Below are 26783 nucleotides of genomic sequence, written 5' to 3'. Positions count from 1 at the left end.
GGGGGGGGGGGGGGGGGGGGGGGGGGGGAGTCAGTCTACCCCACGACACAAGGGGGAGGAGTTGTATAATTTGATAGACACAGGAAAGAAGGATCTCCTGTGGCGTTCTTTTAGTTCAGTTTCGTTTCGAGATTCAGCGCGGAGACAGACCTTTCAGCCCACCAGGTCCGCGCCGACCAGTGATCCCCGCGCATTAACACTATCCTACACCCATTAAGGCCATTTTTACATTTCCCAAGCCAATTAACCTACAAACCTGTACTTCTTTGGAGTGTGGGAGGAAACCAAAAATCTCGGAGAAAACACATGCAGGTCATGAGGAGGACGTACAAACTCCGTGCAGACAGCACCTGTAGTCGGGATTGAACCCGGGTCTGCGGTGCTGCATTCGCTGTAAGGCAGCAACTCTACTGTTGCGCCACCATGACCGCCCATCTGCACTGTACTGCATCATGGCGGAACCAGTCTGTTGCTGAAGGTACTGCTGGAGGTATATTACAGTCATGATATGTAGAGCTCTGATGAGACTGTACCTGGAATATTGTGTGCAGGCTTGGAATCATCATCAAGGAAGGGTCTACTTGTGATGTGAGGGGCAGAAATAAAGTTTCACAGTGGGGGATAGTGGGGGAGGGGGGAAGAAGGGAGGGAGGGGGTCCGACAAATAGTGGTCAAGCAGACAGGATCTGCCTTCATCAGTGTTGCAAGAATGAGTGGTGATCGCACTGAAACATGTAGAATTCTAGTGGGGCTTGGCGTGGTAGATGCAATGATGATATTCCCCTTTGTTCAGATGTTTAGATCCTTTAAGTAAAACCAGTACCAACCATGGAACTACCATTGCCCTAAGTAAATGAAGCACAACCTTTCTACCTTTGAGTTCAAATCCCCTCGCAATGAACAATGCCGTTTTGTCTAAACAAAGACACATAATGCTGGTGTAACTCAGCGGGTCAAACAGCATCGCTGGAGAACATAGGTAGGTGATGTTTTGGGTCAGGACTCTTTTACAGACTCGAGGACATTTTGCAGTGGAGCAGTCAAAATGTAGAAACAAGGAACTGCAGATGCTGGCTTGCAAAACAAAGGCACAAAGTACTGGAGTAACACAGCGGGTCATGCAGCATCTCTGGAGAAGATGGATGGGTGACGTTTCGGGATGGACTATTTTGTCTGATTTCCCAACTTCTTGCAGTTCTTGAAAGTATTTTGCAAACTGTTTCAATAGAAGTGAAGCATAACCTCTTTGCTCTTATTGAAGGAACCCATTTGAAAATTGCTTTTTAACCACCTTTTTTAGACATAGAAAAGAAATACAGAATGTTTGGTAGCTGCTTGAGAGTGAGATGTTGATGCACAGGGAAGATTGCAGGCCCCTACTAATGGATCGCTGAAGGATAATGTGTGGGCATGCAAGCAATTAAGCTAATGCCATATTGGCTTTTATCGCAAGAGACTTTGAGAAAAGCTGTCTAATTGCAATCATAAGATCAAGTGATAGCAGCAGAATTGGGCCATTCGGCCCATCAAGTCTACTCCGCCATTCAATCATGGCTGATCTTTCTCTCCCTCCTAACCCCATTCTCCTGCTTTCTCCCCATAACCTATGACACCCGTACTTATCAAGAAGCTATATATCTATCTCTGCCTTAAAATATATACACTGGGGTTGCCTCCACAGCCTTCTGTGGCAAATAATTTTCACAGATTCTCCACCCTCATTCAAAGAAATTCCGCCTCATCTCCTTCCTGAAAGAACGTCCTTTAATTCTGAGGCTATCACCTTTAATCCTAGACCCTGCCACTAATGGAAACATCCTCTCCACATCCACTCTATGTAAGCCTTTCACTATTCTCTACGTTTCAATGAGGTCCCCCCTCATGTATGGCCATGGTGAGACTGCAGTGGAATTCTGTTTTCCAATCTGTTCTCCCTTCCTAATAAAGGAAACACATGCAAGGCAACCAATGTTCACCAGGTGACTTCCTAGTGGAAACATCCTCTCCGCTTCTACTCTATCCAGGCCTTTCACTATTCGGTACGTTTCAATGTGAAATCTCCATTTTGAAGGTACGTCCTTTTATTCTGAGGCTGTGCCCTCTGGTTCCAGACTCTCCCATTACTGGAAACATCCTCTCCACAACCACTCTATCCAGGCCTTTCATTATTTGGTAAGTTTCAATGAGATGTTCCCTCATCCTTCCAAACCCCAGCGAGTACAGGTCCAGATCCATCAAACCCAATCACCCCCGGGATCATTGTCGTAAACTTCCTCAGGACCCTCTCCAATGCCTCATCTCTGTTATTTGATTATTTTGCCATGGTCCTGGGAGTTGACGTCCCTCAGCAACTCAGTTTTTAAATCGCATAAACACGGCAGTAACATAATTCAGGAACACTGTGAGCGCAGGATGAGTTCAAATCCTCAAAAGTTGCAGAACCAGAGCAACTTACAGAAGGGTGGAAGGGTTTGAAAATGTGAATGACAAGTTTATATTGGATATAGACTTAAGGGGCATTAATTCAATGTCTCTGCCAAATTAAATCATGTTATTTATTTAGTACATGCTAGTACTTTGTTAGCTGATATTATCTCATGTTCCATAAGGTAAATAATGGCCTTCCGAGTGGGTTTTTTTAGAATAGAAATATCAGATACGCTTGCTTTATCGTAACTGGAAACAGGAAGGGTGTTTGTTCGAGTAATGCAACCAATTACATCCAACAACGAGATAACTAATGAAGAGTCGATGGCAGCAACATCTGCCACTATTGCATTAAATTTATAAAACAGTACAAAGTAAGAAATAATGTCATTATTATTTATCGCTCTTTGTATTTCATACTTCTAACCCAGAGATTAGATCTCTGGTAGCTGCTGGAAACTCGGTAACCATGGTGATATATTTTTAGTAGTTGGGTTACATAAGGATAACGACATAGGTTTAAGGTGAGGGGGGGGTGAAAGGTTTAATTGGAACCTGAGGGGCAACATTTTTACACAAAGGGTGGTAGGTGCATGGAACGAGCTGCTGCAGGAGGTAGTTGAGGCAGGTACTATCGCAACATTTCAGAACCATTTTAGAGAGGCACATTGGTTTAGAGGGATATGGGCCCAACTAGGCAGATGGGACATGTTGATGGGGCATGTTGATCAATAATAATAATAATAATAATGTTTTGTTTATAGGGACAGTGCATATTAATTAACATTTGCATGTAAATATGCAAGATTGTAGCCAATCAGTAGCTAATTTCCATCTCTAGTCCCAGGCAAAGGTGCGTGAAGTGTCTTGCCCAAGGACACAACGACAGTACACACTCCAAGCAGGATTCGAACCAGCCACCTTCAGGTTGCCAGCCGAACACTTAGCCCATTGCGCCATCTGTCGCAATGTGGATAAGTTGGTCTGAAGGGCCTGTTTCCACGCTGACTGACACTATAACTGTAAGTTATAGCAGACAAATAAACATTTGAACTAATTGGAGTAGAATTTAATAAACCTTTTAAGTCCAGACACGGAGATTAAGTAAGAGCTTACCATTGTTCATAGTTGTTACAGTGTGGCACGGTGGCGCAGCGGTAGAATTGCTGCCTTACAGCGCTTGCAGTGCCGGAGACCCGTGTTCGATCCCGACTACGGGCACTGTCTGTACAGAGTTTGTACGTTCTCCACATGACCGCGTGGGGTTTTTTCCCACGATCTTCCGTTTCCTCCCACACTCCAAAGAATGTACAGGTTTGTAGCTAAATTAGCTTGGTGAATGTTAAAACTGTCCCTAGTGTGTGTTGGATAGTGTTAATATACGGGGTTTGCTGGTTGGCATGAACCCAGTGGGCCGAAAGGCCTGATTCCGCGCTGTATCTCTAAAACTAAAAAACAAAATTTTGATCTTAGATTCTTGGCATTGTTTTGCTGAAAATGCAGTTCACTGTTGTAGAAAAATGACACAATTCTACTTTTAATAAGTTACCCATGTCAGGAAAGTGTCAAGAATGTGTTTACTCGAGCACTGGGCCTGTACTCGCTGGAGTTAAGAAGGATGAGGGGGTACCTCATTGAAACTTACCGAATAGTGAAAGGCCTGGATAGAGTAGATGTGGAGAGAATGGAGAGAATCAGTCTGAAGAAGGGTTTCGGCCCGAAACGTCGCCTATTTCCTTCGCTCCATAGATGCTGCTGCACCCGCTGAGTTTCTCCAGCAATTTTGTGTACCTTCGATCTTCCTGCATCTGCAGTTCCTTCTTGAACAGAATGTTTCAACTAATGGGAGAGTCTAGGACCAGAGGCCGTAGCTTCAGAATAAAAATACGCACTTTAAGAAAGATGTAGAGGGTGGTGAATCTTTGGAATTCATTGCCACAAACGGCTGTGGAGGCCAAGTCAATAGGTATATTTAAGACAGAGTTTGACAGATTTTTGATTAGTATGGGTGTCAAAGGGTCATGGGGAGGTAGTGGGGTAGACTCAATGGGCTGAATGGCCTACGTCTGCTCCTATGACATGAACTTAATTGTTATATGCACTGGGAATGGAACAATAACATTGTCATGAATCTATAGATTCATTAATATCTCGACCCGAAACGTCAGCCATTCCTTCTCTCCAGAACTGCTCCCTGTCCCGCTGAGTTACTCCAGGTTTTTGTGTCTATCTTAACGCAACGATGAATATACAATAATCAATAAATTAATAATCTGGTAACCTCACCAAATGTAATAATTCCAGCTAACCACACCATAATAGTGGAAGAACTAAAGATAGTCGTGCAACTCACACTAACTGCTGAGGTAGGGTCGTGTTTGGGATTGTTCAAAAGCCTGATAGTTGCTGGGAAGAAGCTGTTCTTGAACCTGATGGTCACAGTTCTCAGGTTCCTCTTGTATTTTCTTCCGGATGGTAGCAGCGAGATGAGGGTGGGGCCAGGGTGGTGTGTGTCTTTGATGATATTGGCTGCCATTTTGAGGCGGTGGCCCCTACAAATACCTCTGGTGGTGGGGAGGTCGGTACACATGATGGGCCAAGCAGTGAGCGCCACTTCCTGCAACCTCCTTTGTTCCTGAGCGTTCAGATTAACAGACCAGGCCCTGGTGCAACAAGTCAGCCCGCTCCCTACCGTTCATCTGTAAAAGTTCAAAAGTGTATTCGGCAATGTGCCAAATATCCTCGATCTTCGAAAGAAGTTGAGGCATCGATGAGCTTTCTTTGTGATTGCATCAATGTGCTGTGTCTAGAACACTTCAGAGTTGAGCACTCCCATGAACTTGAACATGTTGACTCTCTCCACACCTTGATGAAGGCAGGCTCATGAATATGAAGTCCAAGATCCAATTGGTAGTCATAAGGTAGTCATATGTGCAAACAAAATGACTTCTTCATTCAATGGACTTTATCTTCTAGTTTATTTAGATTAGTTTAGTTTAGAGATACAGAGTGGAAACTGGCCCTTTGAGCCATCGAGTCTGCGCCGACCAGCGATCCCTGCACACTAATACTACCCTACACACTAGGGACAATTTACAATTTTTACCCAAGCCAAATTAACCTGCAAGCCTGTACATCTTTAGAGTGTGACCACGCGGTCACGGGGAGAATGTACAAACTCCATACAGACAGCACCCGAAGTCAGTATCGAACCCGGGTCTCCGCCGTGCACGGCAGCAACTCTACTGCTGTGCCATGTTTCAATTAGTGGGAGAGTCTAGAACTAGAGGTCATAACCTCAGAATTAAAGGATATTCTTTTAGGGAGGAAATTGGGAGAACTTTCTTTAGTCAGAGGGTGGCGAATCTGTGGAATTCTGTTGCCGAAAGCTGTAGAGGCTAAGTCAGTGGATATTTTTAAGGCAGAGATAGATACATTATTGATTAGAACATGTGTCAGAGGTTATGGGGAGAAGGCAGGAGAATGGGTTTAGGAGGGAGAGATGGTTGAATGGTGGAGTAGACTCGATGGGCCGAATGGCCTAATTCTCTTCCTAATCCTTATGTCCTTATGACCCCTATGTCCATATTGTCTAACGTGAAGTGTTTTATAAACATCATCCCACAGTTCTCCCTGTGTTTCCTCCGGGTGCTCTAGTTTCCTCCCACATCCCAAAGACGTGCAGATTTGTAGGTTAATTGGCTTCTGTAAATTGCCCCCAGTGTGTAGAATGCAAAACTAGAATAACATAGAACGAGTGTGAACGGGTGATCATTGGTCGGCACAGATAAAGTGGGCCGAACATCCTATTTCCACGCTGTATCTCGAAACTATTCCAAACCAGCCAACTTCCTCCACACACCCCATGACAATAATTTATCGTATTGGTTTTCTCCATCAGTTGTGATTCACTGCTTGTTGAAGGAAGATGTTTGCAAACACACACATTTGGGAAGATTACCCAAATTATCAGCAAGACAATTAGATTGCAGTATTCTGTGGAAGAAGAATCACCCATCCACACACTGACTTAAATTAAAGGCTAGTCCAGTGAGAGACACAAAATACTGGAGTAACCCAGCAGGTCAGGCAGCATCTCTGGAGAACATGGATTGGTGACGTTTTGGGTCAGGACCCTTTGTCAGATCAGACCCAGAAACGTCACCTGTCCATTTTCACCAGAGATGCTACCTCCAGCATTTTGTATCCATCGTTGATATAGAGCAACATTGCAGTTCCTTTTTTTATTACCAGTAATACCTCTGATGTTTTCAAAGTTTTCCATTCTTTGCAAATCCCAACCTCAGTAACCCTCAACTTCAAGAATCAAGAGTCTTTAATTACCTTGTGTGCTGACAATGGAACAATGAGATCCTTACTTGTGCCAGCTTAACAGGCCTGTAATACATATAGATAAATACATATAGATAATATGTGATGAGCAAAATACTAATATTGGGGTATTTTATAAATTAAATAGCCCAATATTAGTACAAAAAATAACCTGAAGCCCTCAGTGTAAACAAAGACAGGCCAGGGTTCAAAGTTGAGGTGAATATTGTGTACTGTTCTAGAGACTGCCGGTTGCTAGGAAGAAACTATTTTGAAATCTGGGGGGTTTCCCAGATCTTCTTCCTGATGGTAAGAATGAAATGAGAGTATGGCTAGGGTGGTGTGGGTCTTTGATGATACTAGCTGCCATTTTGAGGCAGCGCCTCCTATCAATCCTTTCGATGTGCCGATCCTGAAATAAAACATTACTATACATGGAACTACCATTGCATTAAGTAAATTTAGTTTTAGTTTAGAGATACAACGTGGGAACAGGCCTATCGGCCCACCGAGTCCACTATTCTATCGGCCCACTATCCTACACACATTAGAGACAATTAACTTGCAACGCTGTACATCTTTTTGGAGTGTGGGAGGAAACCAGAGTACACTGAGATAACCTACGTGGTCACAGGGGGAACGTACAAACACCGTATAGACAGCACCCGTAGTCAGGATCGAACCGGGATTGCTGGCACTGTGAGGCAGCAACTCTACTGCTGTGCCACCGTGCCGCCCCCTGGTGGTCTTGGTTTTCCCATATCTTCTTCTCAATAGTAAAATTGAAATGAGAGCATGGCCAGGTTGGTGTGGGCCTTTGATGATACTAGCTCCCTTTTTGAGGCATTGCCTCCTATCGATCCTATTGATGGTGGGGGGAGGCCAATACCTGCGATGGACCAGGCAGTGTATACCAGCTTTTGCAATGTCCTTTGTTCCAGGGCCTTTGAATTGTTGAACTCTACCATGCGCCTGGTGAAGAGAACATTCATCATCATGCCGAGTGTCCTCAATCTTCTAAGAAAGTGTTGACGTTGATGTGCTTTCTTCATAATTGCATCAATGTTGTTGGGCCCAGCACACCTTAGCCTTTAGAGAAACTGTGGAAATAGGCCCTTCAGCCCACCAAGGCCCCGCTGACCAGCGATCACCCCGTTCACTAACACTATCCGACACACTAGGGAAAATTTGCAATTTTTACCGAAGCCTAATAACCTACACTCCTTTTGGAGGAAGCCGGAGCATCCGGAGAAAACCCACGCGGTCACGGGGAGAACGTACAAACAAAGTTAGTACATTCTCCCCATGACCGCGTAGGTTTTCTCCGGATCCTCCGGCTTCCTCTAACACTCCAAAAGGAGTCGCGATCGAACCCAGGCCTCTGTATGGCAGCAACTCTATTGCTGCGCCACCGTGCCACCCCACGCGTCTGAAGATTGACTGGTTGCATCACGCACTGGTTCAATAACTCAAACACCCGGGAACTAAGGAGGTCACACAGAGTGGCGGGCACTGCCCGGTCCATCGCGGGCACTGACCACCCCACTATCTGAAGATTCTTCGCACATCCGCAAATTTATTTGTCTTTCAATAGCTGGCTTCGTATTTAGCTGTTTCAGCATCTGCGTTTCAGAATCTTTTCCATCAGCTTTCCTTTTTTCTATATTACGGTACTGGTACGGCACTTTATTTGTCCCATGTACCGAAGTACAGTGACATTTATTTTGTATACATCACCACTTAAATACATATCAGATAAGCACCTCACATACAGTACAAGTGTATTAGCAGTAGTACACTGTAATAGTGTGCAGAATCAACAGTTTGCCGTAATATTCAAGCCCCAGTTGCAGTAAGTGCAGGGTTCTTGGCCTGATCATGAAGGCCCGTTGTCCTGGCGATGTTGCAGGGTCGGCCTACCCAAGCGTAGCCGTGGTAGGCCGACCCTAGCGTAGGAGGTCGTAGGTAGGTCGTAGCATGTCGTGATGCTATTCGTAGGTACTCGTGGCATCAAGTGGGTCAGGGCGTTTTTCTAGCCTGATGAAAAATGGCTTTGAGGGGAAAAGGTCGTGAATTAGGTCGTGAAAGTGGGACAGGGCCTTAACATTGACTCGTACACTTGGCGCTGTAAGGCAGCAGCTCCATCGCTGCGTCACACTGCCGTCCTGAGGTGCAACACAGAGCAACCTCCCAGTCTGCCTTTGGTCTTTCCAATGTGGTCATCAAGTATGATACATTAAATTGACAGAAATGAAAACCAATCACACATTCATCTGGAAGGAACGTTGAAGGCCCTGGGATGTGAGGAGGAAGGGGGTACAAAGGGCCATGCTGTGTGTCTCTGTGATCCCTTCTTGAATATTTAGACAGCACAGTGAGCAGCGACTCATGGGCCTGTCTCACTTGACGATTTTTCAGGTTACTGCCGCCGCCTGTCATAGTCGTAGCATGTCGCTGAAAAAACGGCGACAACCTATGTTATCCTGGCGACAAGATTGCCTAAAAAATCACCTAAGTGGGACAGGTCCATTAGGATGTTCTACTGCAGTGAAAGTGCTTTCTAACTACGAGCAGTTTGTGTTCTTATCAGAGCCCAGTACATGAACAGTAACATGCTCTCGACAACACCGGCAAATATTGATGTACTCTCCTGGGGTGCTGCAGAAAAAGACATGAGCTTCTCAGGGTCAAAAGACCAGAATGTCTCCCAGAGTCTCAATTAAATATTGACACAATCTCAAGAATTCCTGGCGAGAGGTCCATACTGCCATCACACAACAGATAATTGACCAATCCTGTCAGAGTCCCCCCTGACAATACTCCTACACCACCAGGAACCTGCCGCAAACATTGGCCATCATCACAAGGGCGGCACGGTGGTGCAGTGGTAGAGTTGCTGCCTCACAGCGCCAGAGACCCAGGTTCCGTCTTGACTACGGGTGCTGTCTATACGGAGTTTCCTCCCACATCCCAAAGGCACGCGGGTTTGTACTTTAATGGCCTCCGTACAATTAATCACAAGGGCTTTATTTCATCACATTCCCAGACTGATTTAGCTTCCTGACGATTTCCTTGCCAGATAGTATCCAGCCTAAGGCCTGACTGACTGTTGAATTGTCCCGAGAGTGTGGAAAGTGGACAGTTTGTACACGTTTGTTTTCTTTTGTATGTATGTAATAAATTTACTTGTGGAAAAGAAAACCTGCCATGACCGCAACTGGATCCATATCAGGGGCGGCATAATGTGTAGGAAAGAACTGCAGATGCTGGTTTAAATCGAAGATAAACACAAAATGTTGGAGTAACTCTGCGGGACAGGCAGCATCTCTGGAGAGAAGGAATGGTTGACGTTTTGGGTCGAGACCCTTCTTCAGGCATAGTGGCACAGCCAATAGAGTTGCTGCCTCACAGCACCAGAGACCCTGGGTTCGATCCTGACCTCGGGCGGTGTCTGTGTGGAGTTTGCACGTTCTCCCTCCGAGTGCCCCAGTTTCCTATCAAATCCCAAAGACTTGTGTGTTTGTAGCTTAATTGCCCCCCAGTGTGTCGGGAGTGGATGAGAAAGTGGGGTAACAATGAACTAGTGTGTGGAAAGGAAATTACAGATGCTGCTTTAAACTGATGATAGACACAAAAATCTGGAGTAACTCAGCAGGACAGGCAGAATCCCTGGAGAGAACTAGTGTGAGCGGGTGATCGATGGGCAGCGTGGACTCAGTGAGCTAAAGGACCTGTTTCCATGGTGTGTCCTTCGATCAATCGACCGATCTGAGTCTTGTTATTCGACCGTAAGGGATGATAAATGAGTGCACTGTTGTATAATCACGTACAGAAGCTCACAAATTAACTACCTTGTTTCACTCAGTTTTATTTTGTTTTATAGATGCTTTTCCACAATAACAGGGCAGCAATTCCAGGCCAAGCTCTCTGTCAGGCATCCAGACGGCTTTATTTAATCTCATTCCCAGACCTGTTCCACCTCTTGATCATTTCCTTTCCAGATATTATCCGGCCTAAGGCCTTACTTACCGTTGATTTGTTTTGACTAAATCATGTTCAAATCTGCTTACGGATGATGCGGCGGCTAAGGCTGAACCCTCGTTCACTGTGAACGAGGCTTTAAATGAGGAGCGAGTGGAGTGGTTTGGTTTAATTTAGAGATACAGCGCAGAAACAGGCACTTACGCCCACCGCGTCCGCACAAACCTGCAATCCCCGCACATCAAGACACTCGGAACTATTTTTACATATATGCCAAGTCAATTAACCTACAAACCTGTACGTCTTTGGAGTGTGAGAGGAAACCGCAGAACGCAGAGAAAACCCACGCGGGTCATGGGGAGAACGTACAAACTCTGTAGAGACAGGACCCGCAGTCGGGATCGAACCCGGATGGATGGTGCAGTGTGCACTGTAATCGCTGTAAGGCAACAAATCTACCGACGCAACACTGCATATTTTTAAGGCGGAGATAGATAGATTCTAGGTTATGGGGAGAAGGCAAGAGAATGGGGTTAGGAGGGAGAGATAGATCAGCCATGATTGAAAGGCGGAATAGACTTGATGTGCTAGGTGGCCTAATTCTACTCCTATAACATGACATGACCTTATGATCGCTTGTTAGAAAACAATCAAGGATTGGCCTGGAAATTTGGCCTCCCACCATTGTTTAGTCAGGTGCTTCTCCAGCATAGCTCAACACTGTGGACCTTGGTGATCATGACCAAACTGGAGCAGTATGCCTTGTGCTTCTGCATTGCCTGTCAAAGCTTCAAGATGTCCCCAGTTACATGCGGGCAATGAAGCTCCGTTGAAGTGTTCACTGATGTTTAGTTTTAGTTTTAGTTTTCGTTTTAGCTTAGAGATTAAGCCCTTCAGCCCACCGAATCCGCACCAACCAATGATCATCCGTACACTGGTTCTATCCAACACCCTCGGGAGAATTTACAGGAGCCAATGAACCTACAAACCTGCACGTCTTTGGAGTGTTGGAGGAAACCAGAGCACCCGGAGAAAACCCACACAGTCAAAGGGAGAACGTGCAAACTCCACACAGACAGCACCCGTAGTCAGGATCGAACCCGGGTACTTAGCGCTGTGAGGCAGCAACTCTACCGCTGCGCCCCAGTGCGGGATGGGGTGCACGGGTGCCAATGCACACAGCAAACTCTCACCAAATGACTCATTGATTGACTTGTAGAAGAATTGGTGGGGTGGCACGGTGGTGCAGCTAGTTGAGCTGTTGTCTCACAGCGCCAGAGACCCAGGTTCGATCCTGACCTCGGGTGCCGTCTGTGTAGAGTTTACACGTTATCCCTGCAACCATGTGAGTTTCCCCCGGGTTCTCCAGTTTCCTCCCACGTTGGCCTCCGTAAAAATTGCCCCCAGTGAATAGGGAAGGGTTGTGAAAATGGGATAACGTAGAACAGGTCGGTGTGGACTCTGTGGGCCGAAGGTCCTGTTTCCACGCTGCATGTGTGCCAAATGCACGCTTCCATAAATAATCATATAAATCCCCAGTGTTGCATTTTCCACTGGAAGTAATGTTAAATGAATAATATCACATTAATCTCTGCTTTCAAATTTTGTGCTTGACTTGATCTGTGGTTGTTAAGTACATAATTTGATTTTCCAAAATGTTCTTACATTCAGTGGAGACTTAAAGGTTGAACTAACCCCGTGCGGATTTATTAATGATCCCGCATGAAATTTTATTTAAGAGTTGAGATTTTCATTAAAGTAGTGGTGTAATGAGTTTTATATGAACATTTGAATTACTATTCATTGCAAATCACCTAATGTAATTTCAGTCCATAGGAAGGTTTTCATATGAAGAAGATTGTGGTACGTCAAGATTGGGGAAATTGAGCTGCTAATTTCAATTAATGTGTTCAACAAACATCCATATCTGTGGGGTGTAACAATTAGCAATGTAGAATGAATGTAATGCTGTAATAAATCACAGAAAGAATTAATTTTGGTTGTTAATTAACTGGTTAAAAGACTCGCCTCTGGGTATCCATTTGGCTCTGGAACTCGATGTGAAGAATATTACTGATGAAAAGTGAACAGTCGTAGCATCGCAGATAGACGCAAAAAGCTGGAGTAACTCAGCGGGTCGGACAGCATCTCTGGAGAAAAGGAATAGGTGGCGTTTCGGGTCGAGAACCTTCTTCAGACTGAGAGTCGGGGAAAAGGAAACGAGAGACATAGACAGTGGTGTAGAGAGATATCGAACAAACAAATTAAACATATGCAACAAAATAACAATGATAAAGGAAACAGGCCATTGGCAGCTGTGGGCTAGGTGAAAACGAGTTACAGACAATGAGACTCAGCAAGACGACTTGGAAGCTGGTATGACGACTTGGGTGGGGGAGGGACGGAGAGAGAGGATTTCTTGATGGTTAGAGAAATCAATATTAATCCACTGGGCTGTAAGCTGCCCAAGCGGCCTATGCGAGGCTGTTCCTCCAATTTGCGTTTGGCCTCACTCGGACAATGGGGGAGGCCCAGGACAGAAAGGTCAGTGTGGGAATGGAAATGTTTGGCAACCAGGAGATCAGGTAGGCCCAGGCAGACTGATTATATCATTTTATTTGGAGTAGTGCGTGCAGTTCTGGTCGCCCCATTACAGGAAGGATGTGGAGGCTAAAGGGCCTGTCCCACGAGCATGCGACTCCATGCGGCCAGCGCGACCTAAGCGACTCCATGCGGCAAGTGCGACCCTAACGTGGTCGCTTGAGCCGTACGGCCTCGCAGGGCCGGTCCCACTTCGATCGCCGGAGCCGTATGGAGTTGTGCGGAGCTGGTCCCGACATTGCGCGGGGCTCCGAAAAACTGACTGCATTCAAAAATTCCACACGGCAACGGCCTGCCGGCCCGCAGCCGCCTCGACACCGTACGTCACACGCGAACTTCCCGCGGACTTCGCTCGAACTTCATATCACTCACTTGACCTCCGCGCGGCCCCCGCTTCTGGTTAGGTCGCGCTTGCCGCATGGAGTCGCATGCTCGTGGGACAGGCCCTTTAGACATGGAGGGTGCCGTGAGGGTTTATTAGAATGCTGCCTGGATTAGAGGCTTTCAGCTACGGGGAGAAGTTGGGTAGACGTGGATTATTTGGCTGGAACGTCAGAAGTTGAGGGGAGACTTGATTAAAGGATATAAAATCATGAGAGGCCTAGATAGGATAGACAATACTGGTCTTTTCCCCAGGGTGGAAACATCCATCACTAGAGGCCATGGATTATTTTAGATATTAAGACAATAGGAGCAGAATGAGGCCATTTAGCCCATCGAGTCTACTCCGCCATTCAATCATTGCTGATCTATTTTTCCTTCTCAACCCCATTCTCCTGCTATCTCCCCGTGACCTTTGACACTCTCCCTCATCAAAAACTTATCAATCTCCACCTTAAAAATAACCAATGTCTTGATCTTCACCGATATCTGTGACAATGAATTCCACAGAATCCCCACCACCTGGTTAAAGAAATTTCTCCCCACCACCATTTTGAAGGTATGTCCTTTTAATCTGAGACTATGCCCTCTAGTTCTCAACTCCCCCCTTTACTGGAATCATCCTTTTGACATTCATTCTACCTAAGCCTTTCATTATCCAGTAGATTTCATTCAGATCCCCCTTCTAAACTCCAGCGAGTACAGGCCCAGAGCCTTCAAACGCTCCTCATATGTTAACCCAGTCGTTCCCAAGATCATTCTCGTAAATCTCCTCTGGACCCCTCTCCAAATCCACCACATCCTTCCTCAGACACGAAGCCCAACACTGCTCGCAGTATTCCAAATGTGGTCTTACCAACGACGAATAGTTCCTCAGCATTACATCCTTGCTTTTATATTCTGGTTCCCTCGAAGTGTATGCTCTAATTGCATTTTGTCATCAACATCAGAGGTTGAGGGGGGACTTGGTAGAAGTGCGTAAAATGATGAAAGGCATAGATCGAGTTGAACCTTTGGAAATATCAAATGCTAAAGGGCATAGTTGCAAGGTGAGAGGGGGAAAGTTCAATAGAGATGTGCAGGGCAAGGCTTTGTACACAGAGTGGTGAGGGCCTGGAGCACATTGCCAGGGTTGGCAGATACGATAGTGGCGCACATGGAAGTGCAAGGAATGGAGGGATATGGATCATGTACAGACAAATTAACTTGGCATTATGTTTGACACAAACATTGTGGGCTGGGGCGCTGGTTCCTGTGCTGTAATGTTCTACGTTCTAAGTGCAGTTCGTGCAATAGCTGTCTATTGCTTGATACATCTTGTATGTCCGTGGGCCGAAGGGCCTGTTCCTGTGCTGTCCTGTTCTATGTTCATACGCCAGGTCTGCTCACTAACGCCAAATGTACACCTTGCTCGAACAATGTAAATGCAGTTCAATGATAATGAGGTTCTAACATAACTCCCCATGGATTAGGATTTATTTTAACCTGCCTTGTTCTCTCTCCCGACAGGGGTGCTACGTCCATCGTGTATAGATGCCAAGAAAAGCAAACTCAAAGGCAATATGCGGCAAAGGTCCTGCAGAAAACTGTAAATGAAAGTTGTTTCTACTTTTGAGTCTTTAATCTGATTGTGCATTGGCTGTACTATACCAGTGGAGATGTAATCATCACTTGAAGAGGCAGAGACTGCCTACCATGCCTTCATACGTTCTAGGAGCAGAACTAGGCCATTCGGCCTATCAAGTCTACTCCGCCATTCAATCATGGCTGATCTCTCTTTTCCTCTCAACCCCATTCTCCTGCCTTCCCACTACAACCCTGACACACGTACTAATCACGAATATGCCAATCTCCGCCTTAAAAATATCCATTGACTTGGCCTCCACAGTCATCTGTGGCAATGAATTCCACAGATTCACAGCCCTCTAACTAAATAAATGTCCTTTCTAAATGTACGTCCTTTTATTCTGTGGCTATGACCCCTGGTCCTAGACTCTCCCGCTAGTGGAAACATCCTCTCCACATCCACTCTATCTAAGCCTTTCGGTATTCGGTAAATTTCAATGAGATCCTTCCTCATCTTTCAAAACTCCAGCGAGTACAGGCCCAGTGTCGTCAAACGCTCATCATATGTTAACCCAATTATTCCTGGGATAATTCTCGTAAACCTCTGGACCCTCTCCAACGTCAACACATCCTTCCTTAGATATGAGAGCCCATGTCTTGCCGAAGGAAGTGGACAGGTACATGGATACATAGATACATAGAAACATGTAAAATAGGTGCAGGAGTAGGCCATTCGGCCCTTCGAGCCATATCCTCTTAAACGTTCCTATCCTGATATGAGGTACTGATTGGGGATGACCATTCAATATGATCGTGGCTGATCATCCAAAATTAGAACCCCGTATAAGGATAGGAAGGTTTAAGAGGATATGGCCAAACACGGGCAGGTGGGACTATTGCAGATGGGTCGGCACGAGCTGGTTGGGCTGAAGGGCCTGTTTCCGTGCTGCATGACTCTACACCGCGTGGCTTTCATTCTCACACAAATGATGCTGGCATGATGAAGCTGAGGCATGGAGTGCGTCGACATTAAGCGTCCTGCTAGAGCCTCAGTTCACACACGTACCGAATGCGAATGTGCGATTTCTGAATCAGCATGTATCAGAATGGAACCAGATGGCAGGGTGGAAGCGAGAATCCCGCGGCATGGTGTTCCCCAGAGACGCTGTCTAAAGACCTGTCATACCCAGCTTTGCATGGCTTGGCTTCAGCTTACGACAATTTCAACATTGGCTGCCGTTCTGCTTACATAGTTAAACACCCGTAGTGGGTATTCTCCGCTTACCCTGGTTTTGTTGTTCTCTTACGGTTCTTCCTTCTTGTCTTCCCCTTTCGCTACCTCCAAATGATGCCGTTCAGAATAAGGTACACATTTCACTATGTTCAATGTTCCCCTTCCTGTATTAATACTGAGCAGAGCGTTAAGGGATTGAAAGCTGAATGTTCACTCCTTTGTTTTCTGAGCTTGACTGGATAGCACGCAACAAAAGCTTTTCGCTATACCTCGATGTACCTGACAATAAAGTAAACTGAACTGAACTGAAGTAACTGTAACTCATCTTGGTTCAATTAGCAACTTGCTCAAGGATAAGGTCCACTCTGGTGCACATTTGGAGGAGTGGGGTTATAGGTGAAGAACAACCAATTCCAATTTTCTGCTTAATTAGTGACTATTCACAGATAAACTGGTAGCAAAGAGCTCAGATACATGGGTTTGATTCAGATTCAATCTTTATTGTCATTGTGCAGTGTACAGTACAGAGACAAGAAAATGCAGTTAGCATCTCACCCAGAAGAGCGAACATAGAATAATGGAACAGCAAAAATATATATATGTACATACATTGGCAATAGGGCAATTTTTCTGGGGGAAGGAGTGACTGGCAATCACCAAGGTGCAGAGTTAAGTTGTGTAACAGCCGCAGGGAAGAAGCTGTTCCTGGACCTGCTGGTCCGGTAACGGAGAGACCTGTAGCGCCTCCCGGATGTGAGGAGGGTAAACAGTCTGTGGTTGGGGTGAGAGCAGTCCTTGACGATGCTGAGCGCCCTCCGCAGACATCGCTTGCTCTGGACAGACTCAATGGAGGGGAGTGAGGAGCCGGTGATGCGTTGGGCAGTTTTCACCACCCTCTGCAGTGCTTTTTGGTCAGAGACAGGGCAGTTGCCATACCATACTGTGATACAGTTGGTAAGGATGCTCTTGATGGTGCAGCGGTAGATGTTCACCAGAATCTGAGGAGACAGATGGACCTTCTTTAATCTCCTCAGGAAGAAGAGACGCTGGTGAGCCTTCTTGACCAGTGTTGAGGTATTGTGGGTCCAAGAGAGGTCATCAGAGATGTTGACCCCCAGAAACCTGAAGCTGGAAACACGTTCCACCTCCGTCCCTCTGGGCCGCACGGAGGCGCTGCGGTAGAGTTGCTGCCTCACAGCGCCAGAGACACCGGTTCAATCCTGACTACAGGTGCTGTCTGTGCAGAGTTTGTACGTGACCGTGTGGGTTTCCTCCGGGTGCTCCGGTTTCCTCCCACATTCCAAGAACGTGCAGGCTTGTAGGTTAATTGGCTTCTGTAAAAATTGTCCCGAGTGTGTAGGATAGAATAAGTGTGCGGGTGATCATTGGTCAGCGTGGACTCGGTGGGCCGAAGGGCCTGTTTTCACGCTGTATCTTTCAACTAAACTAAAAACTAAACTAAACTAAACTTGTTGACAAGGAGATGAGCATGATGCACATTTTTAGAAGTGATTAACTTCACTCATTGTTTAAGAAAGAACTGCAGATGATGGAAAAATCGAAGGTAGACAAAAATGCTGGAGAAACTCAGCGGGTGAGGCAACGTCTATGGAGCGAAGGAATAGGTGATGTTTCGGGTCGAGACATCACCTATTCCTTCACTCCATAAATGCTGCCTCACCCATTGAGTTTCTCCAACGTCCCTCATTGTATCTGCTTAATGTAAAAGTATATTGAAATGTTATCTATTTTCTTGCATCTTTTTTCTGATAAATGAACAAAAATTAGACCATTAAATTCTCCATTTTACCTAAACCACTGTGCCCTTTAAATTATCCCAAGAGTATTTAATGGCCATTGAAGTCCCATTGATTAATATTATCAAGTAGGAAACACAGAAAGGTTTTTAAATTTTAGGGAAATAACATTCCATGTATTTGCAGGAAGGAACTGCAGATGCTGGTTTAAACTGCAGATAGACACAGAAATGCTGGAGTAACTCAGCGGGACAGTTAGCCTCGCTGGAGAGCAGGAATGGGTGACATTTCGGGTCGAGACCCCTCTTCAGACTGATGTCAGGGGAGAAGGAGATACATAGATAAGGAAGTGTAAGGTGTGAAAAAGAGGATGAAGCTCAAGTAGAATAGTAAATGTGGAATAGATCATTGTTAGCTGGGAGAAGGTAGCAACAAAGCAAACAGATAACATGACAGCCAGACTGGTCGGAGAACTGTGAAGGAGGAGGGATGGAGAGAGGGGGAATGCAAGGGCTATTTGAAGTTAGAGAAGTCAATGTTCATACCGCTGGGGTGTAAGCTACTCAAGCAAAATATGAGGCGCTGTTCCTCCAATTTGTGCTGGACCTCACTCTGACAATGGAGGAGGCCCAGGACAGCAAGGTCAGTGTGGGAATGGGTGGGGGAGTTAAAGCGTTTAGCGGACTGAGCAGAGGTGTTCAGCGAAACGATCGCCGAGCCTGCTATTGGTCTCGCCAACATTCACAGTAATTCTATGTTATATCAATTTCTCATCGCATTCTCTACACACGAGGGGCAATTTACAGAGTGCGATTAATCTACTAACCTGCACGTTTTTGAGATGTTGGACAAAACCGTAGCGCCCGTAGTCAGGATCGAACCCGGGTCTCTGGCGCTGTAAGGCAGCAGCTCTACCGCTGCTCCACCGTGCCACCCCAGATGTCAGCAGTAGGACTCTCAGAAATGCTGAGTCCAACATGCCCCAACTCTTGAACCCATCCCAGACACTTTGAAGAGATAGAGTCATAGAGTGGAAACAGGCTCTTTGGCCCAACTTGCCCACACCGGCCAACATGGCCCAGCCAAACTAGTCCCACCTGCCAACATTTGGTCCATATCCCTCCAAACCTGTCCCACCCATCTACATGTCTAACTGCTTCATAAATGTTGGTGATAGTCCCTGCCTTAACTGCCTGCTCTGGCAGCTTGTTCCATACATTCAACGCACTTTGTGTGAAAAAGTTACCCCTCAGATGCCTATTAAATCTTTTCCCCTTCATCTTAAACCTATGTCCTCTGGCCATCGATTTCCCTAGTCTGGGCGAGAGACTCTTGTGCATCTACCCGATCTATTGGATCTACCCAAACGAGGTGCATCTACCCGATCTATGCCTCTCATGACCTGATACACCTCTATAAGATCACCCCTCAACCTCCAAGGAATAGAGTCCCAGGCGACTCAACTTCTCCCTGTAGCTCACACCCTCTAGTCCTGGCAGCGATCCTCTCTATACTCTTTCCAGCTCGGCAACATCTTTCCTATAACACAGTACCCAGAACTGTACGCGAATGGAATGCAGATATCACAGCGGATGTTTGTGAATGTCAAATCTATTGTTTCTGATACACAGAAAGCTTCTTAGTAGACTTGCTCCTCCCGTACCATTATCTAAGCATGAGCTAAGAGCTCAGCAAAATCCATTTCCTTTTAATTGCCAGGCTAAACGTTTGGTGATGCATTTCGTTGTCTCTGTACTGTACACTGACAATGACAATTAAAATTGAATCTGAATCTGAATCTGTCTTCCAAAGTTTAATCAACCCATCAGACATAGAAACCATAACTGTAAACCAAAGCAGTCCCACGTATCCACAGTGTTCACTTCCTCTACACCCTTGGTAAGCTGTTCCAAAGTCCTGCTCCTTTGTTGCTGTGACTTCCATCTCAGATATAACTGCGCAAGAATTAGAGAGGAAATTCCTGAACTTGGAGCCAGAGGGTTTAGTTCAGAGATACAGCGTGGAAGCAGGCCCTTCTCCCACTGAGTCCACACCGACCACTCAGCCATTCAGACTAGTTATATGTTATCCCACTTTCTCATTCACTCCCTGCACACTAGGGTCAGTCTTACAAAGGCCAAACCTGCACGTCTTTGGAATGTGGGAGGAAACCGGAGTACCGGCAGGAAACCCGCACTGTCACAGGGAGAGGGTGCAAACTCCACACAGTCAGCATCCAAGCTCTGGATGGAACCTGGCTCCCTAGCGCTGTGAGGCAGTGGTTCTACCAGTCGCACCACTGTGCCCATGTGGTGAGACTGGTGAAGATTTTAGAAAGAAAACAAAAAGAGATCAAAGGGAAAGGTTTAAATATGAGACGGGACCTAATAAGCACCTTGTGTGCAGCTGCACAGCGATGGGTAAAAGTGACTCGGTACAATAATATGCAAGGGGACAGTGAATTATGACAAAGAGTGTTCCAAAGTCATGTGTCCCAGACAGAACAATGAAATTCTTACTTGCAGCAACACAACATAGAAAATAGGTGCAGGAGAAGGCTATTCGGCCCCTCGAGCCAGCACCGCCATTCCAATATAATCATGGCTGATCATCCAAAATCAGTATCCCGTTCCCGCTTTCTCCCCATATCCCTTGATTCCGTTAGCCCTAAGAGCTAAGTCTAACTCTTCTCTTACACACCGAATATGTAGACATAGTACTCGGGAAACAATACAATAAATGAGAAAAAATATATATACACACACACACAAACAATAATAGTGCAAAAAGACAAAACCATCACCCCATGTAGCTTATTTGGAGGTTTATGTTTGATAGCTTGTTGGCAGTGGGGAAGGAGATCTTCCTGAACGTGGACGTTACAGTTTTCAGGCTCGTGTACCTTCTTCCCGATGGCAGGTGTGAAATTCGGCCAGGGTGGTGTGGGTCTCCGATGATGCTGGCCGCCTTTTTGAGGCAGCAAATCTAGTAAATCCCTTCGATAGTGGAGGGGTCAGTCCCCGTGAAATTATGTATGAAGGAAAGACGCCCAGCTGCTTTGAAACATGTATTTGGTCGACCAATGTGGTGTTCAGCAATAAAACGTGCCACTTACCTCAGCAACAGTAATTATCTGGAGAAACTCAGCGGGTGCAGCAGCATCTATGGAGCGAAGGAAATAGGCAACGTTTCGGCCCGAAACGTTGCCTATTTCCTTCGCTCCATAGATGCTGCTGCACCCACTGAGTTTCTCCAGCTTTTTTGTGTACCTTCGATTCTCCAGCATCTGCAGTTCCTTCTTAAAAACAGTAATTATCTTGCTGGCTTAATATTATTTTTTACCCTTCAGACCCACCTGACACATGGTGCTTCTGGCAACGGTTTAGAGGAATGACTTTAGAATTACATTGTAGCACCTATCAATTGTTATTTTTATTGGTGCCCAGAGGAAACTTGGTCAATGTACTATTTTGTAGTCTGCACAGTAACATAAATCCCACTGGACACAAAACACAATTGATCAACAATGTTCTGATCAGTGTTGTGAGAGGCAGCTTTAACAAGGGCTTAACAAGTTAACTCAAGAAGTCTGTTACAGTTATTTTCTTGGTTTGATTGGAATTATTCGGTTTATTAAATTTGAACAGGTTGCTTTAGCCAAGTGGTTATATCTGGTTTTCTCTCAGTGTGCCAGGTACGTATTTCTGCTGATCCATTGCAGAGTATTCAATATTCAGGTCTGAGCTAGACCTAAAGTTCCATGTTCTTGCTGCAGTCTCGATGCAGCACACGTTACTGAATGAAATAGCACTGATTAACCCTTGTGAGTCCTGAACGTTTTTGGGGAATTAATCCAGCAAATTAGTTGCTTTCCCATTTGCACAGTCAATATTTTACGAGGATAGACAAAAGTGTTGGAGTAACTCAGATGGTGCGGCAGCATCTATGGAGCGAAGGAAATAGGCAACTTTTCGGTCCAAAATCCTTCTTCAAACTGATGCAGGGTGGGGGGGGGGGCGGGAACAAGAAAGGAAGAGGAGGAGCCCGAGGGCTGAGGGAGAGCTGAGAAGGGGAGGAGACAGCAAGGGCTACCGGAAATTGGAGAAGTCAATGTTCAAGCCACTGGGGTGCAGACTGCCCAAGCAGAATAGGAGGTGCTGCTCCTCCAATTTCCGGTGGTGCTCACTCTGGCCATGGAGGAGGCCCAGGACAGAAAGGTCAGAATTTACGAAGATGTTGTCGGAAGGAACTGCAGATGCTGGTTTATGCCAAAGATAGACACAAAGTGCTGGAGCAACTGAGCGGGTCAGGCAGCATCTCTGGAGAAAGAGGATGGGCAACGTTTAGGGTCGGAAACCTTTGAGTCTGAAGAGGGTTCCGACCCGAAACATCAGCCGTCCTTTTTTTCCAGAGATGCTGCCCGACCCTTTGAGCTACTTCAGCGCTTTGTGTCTATTTGTGGGGATGTTTCCAGGGTTTGAGGGCCTGAGCTATCGGGAGATATTGGGCAGGTTAGGACTTTATTCCAAGGAGCACAGGAGGATGAGGGGTGATCTTATGAAGGTGCACAAGATCATGAGGGAAATAGGTAGGGTAAATGCACAGAGTATTTTACCCAGAGTAGGGGAATCTAGAACCAAGAGATGTAGGTTTATGGTGAAAGAAGATTTAATAGGAACCTGAAGGGCAACCTTCTCACACAGAGGGTGGTGGGTATATGGAACGAGCTGCCAGTTAATGCAGATGCTATAACAATACTTAAAATATATTTGGACAGGTTCATGGATAGAAACATAGAAAATAGGTGCAGATGTAGGTCATTTGGCCCTCCGAACCAGCACTGCTATTCAATATGACCATCCTAAATCAGTACCCTGTTCCAGCTTTCTCCCCATATCCCTTGATTTTGCTAGCGCTCAGAGCTATATCTAACGAAATCATCCAGCGAATTTGCCTCCACTGCCGACTGTGGCAGAGAATTCCACAGATTGACAACTCTCTGGGTGGAAATTCCACAGATTGACAACTCCCGACATAGGAAAAGTTTCGAGGTGTATGAGACAACATGGGCAGGTGGGGCGAATGGAGATGGGACACCTTGGGCACGTCTGGCCTGTTTCTGTGTCGTATGACTTTCTGACACTGTGGTTGTAGCAAGATAATTCCTGGCCCGTGAGTGTTAGCTGGGATTTTCCTTGCCTTTGTTGTGAGTATAAGGCCTCCTCCAGGATGTAATCCAGATTAACAGTCAATTTACTGACAGCCAAAAATACCCCTCTGATCACAAAGAAAATGCTGGGCTGAATCAAACAAGAATAAAGTAGTTCACAAGTTCATAAGTCGTTAAAGCAGAATTAGGCCATTTGGCCCATCCAGTCTACTCCGCCATTCAATCATGACTGATCTATCTTTCCCTCGCAACCCCATTCTCCTGCCTTCTCTCCATAAGCTCTGATGCCCTTACGAAGCAAGAATCTGCCAATCTCAGCTTTATAAATACCCAATGACTTGGCCTCCACACTCTTCTACGGCAATGAATTCCACAGATTCACCACCCTCCAGTTAAATAAATTTCTCCCCACCTCCATTTTGAAGGTACGTCCTTTTATTCTGAGATTTTGCCCTCTGGTCCTTGACTCTCTCACTAGTGGAACCATCCTCTCCACATCCACGCTATCCAGGCCTTTCATTAAGTAAGTTTCAATGAGGTCCCATCTCATCCTTCTAAACTCCAGCGAGTACAGACAGGCCCAGTGCCGTCAAACACTGTAGTGTACTTTGGAATTACAGCATGAAAAGAGGCCCTTCAGCCCACCATGTCCACGCCGACCTTCAGACCCATTCAGACTAGTTCCGTAGTATCCCAATTTCCTAAAAATACATAGGAGAGGTTTTATAAGGTCAATTAACCTACAAACCCCCACATGTTTAGGATACATGTGGTCACAGGGAGAACATGCAAACTCCACACAGACAGCACCTGAGGTTTTTGAACAAACCCAGGTCTATGGAACTGAGAGGTGGCTGCGCTACCAGACAATGTTGGTGGATGGATATATAACTATGCAGGGATTATTCAGTGTCAGGGATGTTCATTCTACTGGATCTAGAAGGTCCCTTGTTACTGCTTTTAGAAGAGCCCTGACTGTCCCAGCCAATATAATTATCCATCAGCAGGATAAGGGGCGGCACAGTGGCACAAGAGTAGAGCACTGCCTCACAGTGCCAGAGACCCGGGTTCGATCCTCACTGCGGGTGCTGTCTATACCGAGTTTGTACGTTCTCCCTGTGACCAAGTGGGTTTTCACCGGGTGCTCCGGTTTTCTCCCACACTCCAAAGACATACAGATTTGTCGGTTAATTGGCTTTGGTAAAATTGTAAATTATCCCTAGTATAGGATAGTGCTAGTGTGTGGAGTGGTCGCTGGTCAGCACGGACTCTGTGGGCCGAAGGGCCTGTTTCCATACTGTATCTCTAAAGTCAAGTCTAAACATTCCCCAAAACAGAATATCTCTTCTCTAACAAATTGTTGTTTTGCTCAGCTTGCTGTACACAAATTGGTAGCTGTGTGTCGTGGATCACATCAAAATATACTCTTGAAAATAGAGGCTATGGATCAGGGCCAAACTTGGACTAGGTGGGACTAGTATAGAGGGGGCTTCTTGGTCAGCATGGGCAAGTTTGGGCTGAAGGGCTTGTTTCCATGCTCTATGACTCTATAACTAAATATTTTATTGGTGTTAGAGCATCTTTGACATCCTGAATGGAGCTTGAAAGGCAATGTATAAATAGAAGTCGTTCTTTTGAACATATTAGCTATTTTACATACGATAGATAGCGCAAAAATCAAAGAGATGAATAAGCGTTTGTACAGATACCATCTGTTTAGAGTGAACCGATTGAACGCTGAGAGCACTGCTCTTTGGATGATATCGGTGGATCTCTAATATGATAAAAGACTGGAATTCCATTAGCGTTTTACTCAATCTCACGATGTCCCAAAGTGTTGTTAGAGTCTGTGAAGTGTGTTTCAAGTGTGGCTGTTGCTGAACCAGTAAATCCTGAGTAGACAGGGCATTCATTATAATATTAACAGCAGACACTGGAAACACTCAGCAGGGCAAACAGTCACCAGCAGAGAGAACTAAAGCCGACACTTCAGTCTTCAACTCACCGCGGCATTCTCTCCTCACAGGATGGCTCGCTGAGTGTGTCCGAACATACCTATTCTTGTTAGGTTTCAGCTCTTCAAACAGTTTTGTTTCAAGGGTTTTCATGTTTAGTTCAGTGCAGAGTTACAGTGCGGAAACAGGCCCTTCGGCCCATCGTGTCTACGCCGACCAGTGATGCCCGCACACCGACACTATCCTACACACATTCGAGACAATTTACAATTATACAAAGCCAGTTAACCTACAAACCTGTACTTCTTCGGAGCTCTCGGTGAAAACCGAGCAGGTCACGTGGAGAACGTGCCAACTCCACACAGACAGCACCCGTAGTCAAGGTTCAACCCGGGTCTCTGGCGCTGTAAGGCAGCAACTCCACCAAGACTGCACCACCGTGACATCCAAGTGTTGAATTTAAAGTCTTTAGATTTGTTTTTCTGGATATCATCTGACCTCCAACAATACAGATTTGCAACATAGCACATAGAACAGTACAGCACAAGAACAGGCCCTTCGGCCCACAGAGTCTGTTCCTAACACGATGCCAAGACTACTTATCGACCTGCATATAACCCATACCCTTCCATTCTCTGCATATCCATATGCCTCCATCTAAAAGTCTTCTAAATGTCACTATCGTATCTGCCTCAACCATGTTGTTGCAGCGTGTTCAAGTCGCTCACCATTCATGAATAACCAAGATGAGAGTCTTGGACTAGAGGGCCCAGCCTCAGAATAAAAGGACATCTCTTTAGAAAGCAGATGAGGAGGATTTTCTTTAGTCGGAGGGTGGTGAATCTGTGGAATACATTGCCACTGAAGGCGGTGGAGGCCAAGTCAATGGATATTTTTAAAGTGGAGTTTGATAGATTCTTGATTAGTCCGGGTGTCGGGGGTTATGGGGAGAAGTCAGGAAAATAGGGTTGAGAGGGAAAGATAGATCAGCCATGATGGATTGGCGGAGTAGACTCGATGGGTCGAATAGTCTTAATTCTGCTCCTATCACATGAACATGACCACAGGTAGTCCATCTGGGTCACCAATGGCCTTGAGAGAAGAAAGCCTGATTTCCTTGCCTGGTTTGGCCTCTGCGTGACTCCACATTAAAAAATAATGCCATGGTCATTAAACGTCCATCTGACAAAGTCCAGGTTGGATACCTCAGTCTGAGGAAGGGTCTCGAGCTGAAACTTCACCCTTTCCTTCGCTCCAGAGACGCTGCCCGTCCCACTGAGTTACTCCAGCTTTTTGTGTCTATCTTCAGTTTAAACCAGCGTCTTCAGTTCCTTCCAACACATGGATATCGACTGTTGGCCTTTGCTGCCCATGAATGA

The 26783-nt window shown here is 45.8% G+C and overlaps 1 protein-coding gene across 1 annotated transcript in view; it reads left to right on the top strand.

Moving 5' to 3' along the window:
- LOC129711359 (calcium/calmodulin-dependent protein kinase type IV-like) overlaps positions 1 to 26783 on the top strand; it is a 142173-nt gene that overhangs the window by 36281 nt on the left and 79109 nt on the right. Inside the window, exon 2 of the mRNA XM_055658966.1 lies at positions 15232 to 15310. Within this exon, the coding sequence (XP_055514941.1) occupies positions 15232 to 15310 (79 nt within the window). The remainder of the gene's footprint in view (positions 1 to 15231; positions 15311 to 26783) is intronic.

The sequence above is a fragment of the Leucoraja erinacea genome, chromosome 29, assembly GCF_028641065.1.
Source record: "Leucoraja erinacea ecotype New England chromosome 29, Leri_hhj_1, whole genome shotgun sequence".
In the NCBI taxonomy this organism is placed as follows: domain Eukaryota; kingdom Metazoa; phylum Chordata; class Chondrichthyes; order Rajiformes; family Rajidae; genus Leucoraja; species Leucoraja erinaceus.
The sequence above is the reverse complement of the archived record's forward strand: the minus strand, read 5'-3'. Positions and strand labels throughout refer to the sequence as shown.